The following is a 9861-nucleotide window of genomic DNA, read 5'->3' as shown; positions in this document are numbered from 1 at the left end:
TGGGATCGAGCACCGCAAGATTGAACCCAAAGCTAAGCACTTCTCCCATTGCAAGAAAGATCAATCTAGTAGGCCAAACCAAACTGATAATTCAAAGAGACTTGCAAAGATAACCAATCATACATAAAAGAATTCAAAGAAGATTCAAATATTGTTCATAGATAATCTTGATCATAAACCCACAATTCATCGGATCTCGACAAACACACCGCAAAAAGAGTTACATCGAATAGATCTCCAAGAGAATTGAGGAGAACTTTGTATTGAGATCCAAAGAGAGAAAAGAAGCCATCTAGCTAATAACTATAGACCCGAAGGTCTGAGGTAAACTACTCACACATCATCGGAGAGGCTATGATGTTGATGTAGAAGCCCTCCGTGATCAATGCCCCCTCCGGCGGAGCGCCAGAAAAAGCCCCAAGATGGGATCTCACGGGTACAGAAGGTTGCGGCGGTGGAATTAGGTTTTCGTGGTGTTCCCTGATGGTTTGGGGGTACGTAGGTATATATAGGAGGAAGAAGTAGGTCAGTGGAGCCATGAGGGGCCCACGAGGGTGGAGGGCGCGCCCCCCTGCCTCGTGGCTTCCTCGTTGGTTGCTTGATGTCCACTCCAAGTCCTCTGGATCATGTTTGTTCCAAAAATCACGCTCCCGAAGGTTTCATTCCGTTTGGACTCCGTTTGATATTCTTTTTCTGTGAAACACTGAAATAGGCAAAAAAACAGCAATTTGGGCTCGGCCTCTGATTAATAGGTTAGTCCCAAAAATAATAAAAGTGTATAAATAAGCCTATTAAACATCCAAAACAGAATATATAATAGAACAATCAATAATTATAGATACGTTGGAGACGTATCAGCTTGCCACCATTGTCTTCCCTTTTCTCATAAGGACATTCCGCAACAAAGTGGCTCACATTGCCACAATTATAGCAAGTCCTCACTCGTTGCTTGACCTTTGCGCCACTTGAGTTGTTCTTGTTGAAGTTGGGCCTTGTGTTCTTCTTGCTCCAAAATTTCCTTGAAGCAAGAGCCATGTGTTCATGATAAGCATACTTTGTATCTTCGGGATTGCTCTCCTCTTCTTCCTATTCTTCCACACTAACCTTGGCCTTCAAGGCAAGGTTGGGCTTATTTGCTCTTTGAGAGCGTAACACCACATTGTCGGCGGTCTTGTCCAAGATGCTCATAGCCACAAACTCATCCAGCACTTCACTTGAGGACAAGGTGTGGAAGTCCGGCCTTTGACGAATGACGGAGGACATGGCCTTGTGGTAAGGCATCATGGCCTTAAGGAATTTGCGCTTGATCCAATTGTCATATGTATCCTTGCTCCCATGATTTCAGAGTGAGACCGCGAGAGTATTTAATCTCCGATAAAGCTCGCGAGGTTCTTCATCTTCTTTCATTGCAAACTCATCGGCTTCATCTTGCACCACTTCATAGTTGGAGCGTTGAATGCTTGCGCTTCCCCGGTAGAGAGACACAACATGGCGCCATGCATCCTTGGCCATGGTGAATGGTCGGAGGTGAGCCAGATCTTCGGGTGGAATTGCATCTTGGATGATGAAGAGAGCATTCTCATTGAATTGATTGTCTGTGGCTTCTCTAGGGGTGAAGTTGCTTCGGTCATGCGGATAAAAACCTTCTTCAATGATTCTCCAAAGGTTAGTATTAACATGATTCAAATGACGCTTAAAGCGATAAACCCAATAATCAAAGTCCTCATTTTTTAGAATCTTAGGGGGAGGACCGGCATGATTCAAATGAGTGGAAGGAATCGGTCCACCATAAGTAAGTGGAGGTTACACATGGGCAAAGATGTCGTTGCCAATTTTACCACTAGAAGAAGGAACCTTTTCACTAGTAGCTTCCCCCTTGTCGGAGTTAGCATCTGTCACCTTGTTAGTGGGATCACCCACTTTCATCGGTGCGGTAGATAGTTTAAGCCCTTCTAAGAATTTGTTAGACATGCTTTCAACCTTGGTCGTCATGGAGGTTTTCAATGTGTCCAAAGCCACATTGAATTCCTCACGAGAGACCGCAGTTCCCCCATCGGCCGTAGACGAAACCGGATTCACACCGAAGTGCTCCTCCACACCGTCTACGGTGTCAACCATACTCTTCGGACGGCAAAGTCCTTAATAAAGAGATGAGGCTCTGATACCAATTGAAAGGATTGATAAAGTTGACTAGAGGGGGGTGAATAGGCAACTAACAGTTTTTAGCTTTTCTTTACCAATTTAAACTTTGCATCAAAGTAGGTTGTGTAGATATGCAACTAGGTGAGCAACCTATATGATGCAACAAGAACAAGTGGACAAGCAAGCAAGGGATATAACACAAATAAGCTTGCACAAGTAAAGGCACGAGATAACCAAGAGTGGAGTCGGTGAAGACGAGGATGTGTTACCGAAGTTCCTTCCTTTTGAGGGGAAGTTCGTCTCTGTTGGAGCGGTGTGGAGGCACAATGCTCCCCAAGAAGCCACTAGGGCCACCGTATTCTCCTCACGCCCTCACACAATGCGAGATGCCGTGATTCCACTATTGGTGCCCTTGGAGGCGGCGACCGGACCTTTACAAACAAGGTTGGGGCTATCTCCACAACTTAATTGGAGGCTACCAACGATACCACAAAGCTTCACCATAATGGAATATGGCTCCGTGGTGACCTCAACCATCTAGGGTGCTCAAACACCCAAGAGTAACAAGATCCGCAAGGGATGATTGGGGGAATCAAATTTCTCTTGGTGAAAGTGTAGATCTAGGCCTTCTCAACCAATCCCTAGAGAATCAACAAGTTTGATTGGCTAGGGAGAGAGATCGGGCGAAAATGGAGCTTGGAGCAACAATGGTGCTTGGGGATGGAAGAGATAGTCAACTCGGAGAAGAAGACACCTCTTATATAGTGGAAGAACAAATCCAACCGTTATCCACCAACTCAGCCTGCGTAGCACGGTACTACCGCGCCGGGCACGCGGTACTACCGTAGGGCCCCGCGGTACTACCGCCCGAGCAGCAGAAACTAGAACAGCCCAGATGAAATGAAGCAGAGGGCGGTAGGACCGCTGGCGTGGTACTACCGCTCCCCCTTGCAGTACTACCGCAAGGCAGGGATGGTCCAGATTTTGGGAAGGCACGGACATATAAAAATACATCCATGGCAACTTCCGCTGAGTTGGGATCTATGCAAAAATCCGACACGGCAGTACCGCAAGCCAAGAGTGGTACTACCGCGCGGGGTGCGGATGTAAAAAATTACATCCGCTCCTACTGTCGTGCAAGCTGTTGAGCCTGGCCAGAGTGCACGGTACTACCGCGCACCAGGTGCGGTACTACCGCATAGGGCGCGGATGTAAAAAATTACATCCGCCCCTACTACCGCAATAGCAGCAGCGCCTGGCCTGAGGCCACAGTACTACCGCTCCAAGGAAGCGGTACTACCGTGGGCACTTGCGGTACTACCGCTTCTAGGAGCAGTACTACCGCATGCCCCAGATCAGCAAACACGACATTTTGCATAGACAAGAAAACACGAAGGATGCTCCAAAGTGCCAAAGGAAAGGCGGTGCAAAGGAGTAGACGTGTATGTGATGATTCCACCCAAACCTTTCCAAAGTGGATCCCCTCTTAATAGTACGGCTTTCCTACAACTCAAATCCACCAAAAAGAAACATGGAGAAACGCCGTCTTCAATAGTCTTCGAGGGGCACCAAATCGTCTTGTGCCTAGTGATGAAATGTCTGAAATACTCAATGCACACGATTAGTCTGCAAAAACATTGTCATCAATCACCAAAACAATTAAGGGATAAATATGCCCTTACATGAATATGATTTGTGAGTAGTTACGTTTGTTCTTGAGGACATGAGAGAAGTCTTCCTGTAAGTAGTCATGTGAATTTGGCATTCGTTCGATATTTTGATGAGATGTATGTTGTCTCTTCTCTAGTGGTGTCATGTGAACGTCGACTACATGACACTTCACCATTGTTTAGGCCTAGGGGAAGGCATTGGGAAGTAATAAGTAGATGATGGGTTGCTAGAGTGACAGAAGTTTAAACCCTAGTTTATGAGTTGCTTCGTAAGGGGCTGGTCTGGATCCATATGTTTCATGCTATGGTTAGGTTTACCTTAATACTTCTTCTGTAGTTGCGGATGCTTACAAGAGGGGTTAATCATAAGTGGGATGCTTGTCCAAGGAAGGGCAGCACCCAAGCACCGGTCCACCCACATATCAAATTATCGAAGTATCGAACGTGAATCATATGAACATGATGAAAACTAGCTTGACGATAATTCTCATGTGTCCTCGGAAGCGTTTTCTTTTATATAAGAGTTTGTCCAGGCTTGTCCTTTGCTACAAAAAGGATTGGGCCATCTTGTTGCACCTTATTTACTTTCATTACTTGTTACACGTTACAAATTACCTTATCACAAAACTATATGTTATCGATAATTTCAGTGCTTGCAGAGAATACCTTACTGAAAACTGCTTATCATTTCTTTCTGCTCCTTGTTGGGTTCGACACTCTTACTTATCGAAAGGACTATAATAGATCCCCTATACTTGTGGGTCATCAGTTACTGAAACACAAACACAAAGGACCATAAACACCTAGAGTACCCTAAGACAACCATAACACAAGAATATCTTCGGAGCTCCGTGTCATCATCCCTGGATCTTGAGAGAAGACCCCTGCAGCAGAAGGATCTGCAACCAGGCGCAAGCAGGTCATCATCTTCGACCACGGTACAATTGTCGCCGCGCTGCTTCCTCCTTTCTTGACACCAGCGCTGAGAGGGCATGGACATCAATCCAACACACCTGCAAGAGCCGTCGCCATCTTTGGCTTTGAGTACCGCGAAAAGTGTCCCTTTCGGAAGGAAGAAAAATCGAGTCATCCAACCGGTCCAGCACCGCGAAAAGTGTCCCTTCCGGAAGGAAGAAAACTCGAGTCATCCGACCGGTCCAGCACCGCGGCCAGGCCATCCGCCCGGACAAAGCAGGATCTCCCACCAGTATCGGCGCAAAGGAAGGAGAAGAACAGCAGCAGCAAATCATACCGACAAGAAAGAAGAAGGGTCTTCGTCTCTCTACATCCATCGCCCATCTGGGGACCCAAACGGCCAGTGCCAATGGACCTCCATCCACCATAGCCCGCGACCTCGACGAGATCCGGGCATCCCCCATCCCGCTGGCTCCTAGACGAAGGCAAAAGCCTCGCCTGACCACGGACGGAGCCCGGAGAAACTTATTCTGACGCGACACCATCGCAACGGCCTCGGCAGCGTCTCCCTCAACCCTAACCCTACCACACACCCACCAAGCGAACAGACCCGAGGTTCCCCCTCCCTCCCGCCGCCGTAGCGGCCGACGAAGAGAGAGGGAACCGGTGGCGCCACCGACGGCGTGTAAGGGAACCCTCGTCGCCTCCCTAGATCGCCTCGTGCGATCCTACTTTCCCGGAGCGGAGCGGTCAGTTTTTTATGTAGCTACTGCCATTTATTATGAAGGGATGCCAGGAGATTTTCTTTGTTGATGTGTTTCAAAAAAATGTTAAATAAGCCGAGTCGAGGCGGGAGGGGCGTTGCGCGGAAGGACTACCCACCCCTAGGCCAAACGACACGTGTGAAGAGAAAGAAGTTCCAACCATGCAAGCCTGTCCTATTGACCAGAGTCAAGTAAGGGCATGTCCAACGCGGCGCTTAAACACAGGCGTCAGGGTCTAAATCCCGGTCAATTAGCAATTGATTTCTTTAATCCTGGTGCCAGGTGAAGCGTCGGCGCAAAAGTGTGCATCGAGCGCCAGGCACTTTTCCTTCCCGCTGTAAGCGCCCAGGCTGTTTGATTAGCCCATGTCATTAGCATCTGCCGTTGTAAGTCCGGGCGCTTAGATGACTTTTTAATTTTTAATCTTTAATTTTTCCTTCATTAGCGTCTATACAAGCGGCTCCCATTGGAGATGCCCTAATGGTATTCAATTCATGTCGGTCAAGCTATTGTTTCTTGACGACCAAGAAAGCTAATGTACAACTCGTTACAATTAACCAGAGAATTTCTTCGAACTTGATCACTTGAGCCCGAAATACTATAAACATCGAGTCGGCCTGCAACACCGCCGCCACTCATCCGGCCAAATTGCCGTCGACGCGTTCATCTCCTTGTTGAATCGCTGATGCGAACTCAACGACTCGCACGGCGCGGTGTGCGCACCTTTGCCGGCCAGCAATAGAAAGAAACGAAGGGCTGAGATCTACTCCACCCGCGGTGGAGCCACGGATTCCCAACTCACTGCCGAGTCGGTTTGGAACCGCCATACCCAGTTTCCGATCACGTACACAATAATAATCTGGTCAGAATAAACATCCATCAACGGAAGCGCGGATAAAGCGGCCGCACGTCTACCCCTCCGCTCGAAACCGACTTCGCTCTCGCGTGTGGCCGGGGAGGCGGCGGCGGCGTCGCGGCCGGGATCGACGAGAGTGCTGTGCGCCCGGCCGGCCTCGCCATGGCCAGCGAGGAGGGCCAGCTCAAGACGCGGGTGTCCGACCGTCTGATGGCGCTCGTGGGCTACTCCGAGGTCATGGTGGTGCGTCTGGTGCTCCGCCTCGCGCGGGACAGCGCCTCGCCGGCCGACCTCGCGGCGCGCCTCGTCGACCTCGCCGGCCTCCCCTCCTCCGCCGACACCGTCGCCTTCGCGGAGGACGTGCACGCCATGTTCCCCCGCAAGGGCTCCCGCGTCAGCGAGTACCGGAAGCAGGTGCAGGAGGCGGCGGCGTTCGCCAGGAAGCAGAGCGCCCTCAAGCTGCTCGACGATGAGGACGATGTCGCCAAAGACGCCGGCGCCACCGCCACCGCGTCGTCCTCTAACAACAGCGGCAGGAAGCGTTTCAGGCAGAAGGCCGCGAGCCAAGGGGATGACGACGGCGAGGAGGAGGCGAGTGTAGTGCGCGATTCAGGGCGGAAAGTGCGAGCGCGGCGTGGACCGGCGGAAGACGGCGGCGACTCTGGTGGGGAGGAACTACAGGAGATGGACCGTGACCAGATCGAGAAGGCTCAGCTCGACCGGCACATCAGAGAACGCGACGCGGCCAGCACTAGGAAACTGACGGACCGGAAGCCGTCCAAGCGAGAACAGGGCGAGCTCGCCCGGCTGTCCGAAGCCATGGACAGGGGCGACACCTCGGAGCTCAGGACGGCCTCGCGGCACGCGTACCTGGAGAAGCGGAAGAAGATGAAGGTGGAGGAGATGCGAGACGAGATCATCGACAACGAGCTCATCTTCGACGGCGTCAAGATGACCAACGCCGAAGAGGAGGAATTCAGGCGCAGGAAGGAAATCTACGAGCTTGTCAAGGACCGCGTCGGAAAGGACGCCGACGCCGGCGACTACTACAGGATGCCAGAGGCATACGACGCCGCAGAAAACGTGGATCAGGCCAAGCGGTTCGCCGTTCCGAGGCAGCGGTACCATGACCCCGAGGCGTCGGCGGCGAGAGACGGCAAGAGGAGCAGTTTCTTCTCGGAGCAGGAGGCCTGGGAAGAGCAGCAGATAAGGAAGTCTCGGCTGCACTTTGGATCAGGTGATGGTGGCCGGGCCGGCGGCGGCTACGAGCTCGTCTTGGAAGACGTGGTCGACTTCGTCAAGTCAACGGTGCAGTCCGGCGCCGAGCCGGACGGCGAGATGGACGAACTGGCCGAGGCCGTCGACGCCAAGGTCAAGTTACAGCGGGAGCTGCAGGACGAGCGGAAGAACCTACCCGTGTACAAGTTCAAGGACGATCTGCTCAAGGCCATCGAGAAGTACCAGGTGCTGATCATCGTCGGAGAGACCGGCTCCGGCAAGACCACGCAGATACCGCAGTACCTCCACGAGGCCGGGTACACGGCCAAGGGGAAGAAGATCGCGTGCACGCAGCCGCGGCGCGTGGCGGCCATGAGCGTGGCGGCGAGGGTGGCGCAGGAGCTGGGCGTCAAGCTCGGGCACGAGGTCGGCTACTCCATCAGGTTTGAGGACTGCACCTCGGACAAGACGGTGATCAAGTACATGACGGACGGGATGCTCCTGCGCGAGTTCCTCGGCGAGCCGGACCTGGCGAGCTACAGCGTGGTGATCGTGGACGAGGCGCACGAGCGCACGCTCTCCACCGACGTCCTCTTCGGCCTGGTAAAGGACATCGCGCGCTTCCGGCCGGACGTGAAGCTGCTCATCTCCAGCGCGACGCTCAACGCCGAGAGGTTCAGCGACTTCTTCGACGAGGCCCCCATCTTCAAGATCCCCGGGAGGCGGTACAAGGTGGACATCCACTACACCACGGCGCTGGAGGCGGACTACATCGCCGCCGCCGTCGTCACGGTCCTGCAGCTGCACGTCAAGCAGCCCGCCGGCGACATCCTGCTGTTCCTCACGGGGCAGGAGGAGATCGAGACGGTGGAAGAGCTGCTGAAGCAGAAGATGAGGACGGTCGGCAGCAAGATTGCGGAGCTGGTGATCTGCCCGATCTACGCGAACCTGCCCACCGAGCTCCAGGCCAAGATCTTCGAGCCGACGCCGGAGGGCGCCCGCAAGGTGGTTCTGGCGACCAACATCGCCGAGACGTCGCTGACCATCGACGGGATCAAGTACGTGATCGACCCGGGCTTCTGCAAGCTCAAGTCGTACAACCCGCGCACGGGCATGGAGTCGCTGCGCGTGGAGCCCATCTCCAAGGCGTCGGCGGACCAGCGCGCCGGCCGGTCGGGGCGCACGGGCCCGGGCAAGTGCTTCCGCCTCTTCACGGAGTACAACTTCAGGCATGACCTGGACGACGACACGGTCCCGGAGATCCAGAGGAGCAACCTGGCCAACGTGGTGCTGCGGCTCAAGGCGCTGGGCATCAACGACCTGGTGGGCTTCGACTTCATGGACCCGCCGGCGTCGGAGGCGCTGCTCAAGGCCCTGGAGGAGCTCTTCGCCCTCGGCGCGCTCAACAGCCGCGGCGAGCTCACCAAGACCGGGAGGCGGATGGCGGAGTTCCCCCTGGACCCCATGCTCTCCAAGGCCATCGTGGCGTCGGAGAAGTACGGGTGCTCCGAGGAGGTGGTGACCATCGCGGCCATGCTGTCGGCCGGCAACGCCGTCTTCTACCGGCCCAAGGACAAGCTGGTGCTCGCCGACACGGCGCGGCAGGCCTTCCACGCGGGCAACGTCGGCGACCATGTGGCGCTGCTCAACGTGTACAGCGCGTGGAGGGAGTCGGGCTACTCGTCGCAGTGGTGCCGCGAGAACTTCGTGCAGCCGCGCACCATGAAGCGCGCGCGGGACGTGCGGGACCAGCTGGAGGCGCTGCTGGAGCGGGTGGAGATCGAGCACTGCTCCGGCGCCGGCGACCTCGACGGGATAAGGAAGGCGGTCACGGCGGGATACTTCCGCAATGCCGCGCGGCGGCAGAAGGACGGGTCGTACCGTGCCGTCAAGAGCCGGCAGACGGTGTTCGTGCACCCGAGCTCCGGGATGGCGGATGTGCCGCCGGCGTGGGTGGTGTACCACGAGCTGGTGCTGACCAGCAAGGAGTACATGCGGCAGGTGACGGAGCTCAAGCCGGAGTGGCTGCTGGAGATCGCGCCGCACTATTACCAGCGCAAGGACATCGACGGGCACCAGCCGAAGAAGACGGGCAAGGACAAAGGTCCAGCGGCGAGGCAAACCTGAACCTCGACAATATTTCGACCTATAAATCCTGGAATTCAAATTTGTGTATAAAGATTATTCTTTTTACTCTACTTGTTTGTGTAAGATAAAAAATCCAGTGACGACGCACTACTACATTCTCTCCATTTCAAATTAATTGAAGTATGTCCCCAAATAAGCTTCTTTTAAG

The 9861-nt window shown here is 53.8% G+C and overlaps 1 protein-coding gene across 1 annotated transcript; it reads left to right on the top strand.

Moving 5' to 3' along the window:
• Nucleotides 1-6088: 6088 nt before the first annotated feature.
• Nucleotides 6089-9734, top strand: LOC123054340 (pre-mRNA-splicing factor ATP-dependent RNA helicase DEAH1). Its single transcript, XM_044478093.1, has one exon. The coding sequence runs from the start codon at nt 6510-6512 to the stop codon at nt 9690-9692; it is 3183 nt and encodes a 1060-aa protein (XP_044334028.1). The 5' UTR covers nt 6089-6509; the 3' UTR covers nt 9693-9734.
• Nucleotides 9735-9861: the final 127 nt, after the last annotated feature.

Source organism: Triticum aestivum, chromosome 1A (genome assembly GCF_018294505.1).
Source record: "Triticum aestivum cultivar Chinese Spring chromosome 1A, IWGSC CS RefSeq v2.1, whole genome shotgun sequence".
In the NCBI taxonomy this organism is placed as follows: domain Eukaryota; kingdom Viridiplantae; phylum Streptophyta; class Magnoliopsida; order Poales; family Poaceae; genus Triticum; species Triticum aestivum.
Note: the sequence above shows the minus strand (reverse complement) of the source record. Positions and strands in the feature narration are given on the sequence as shown.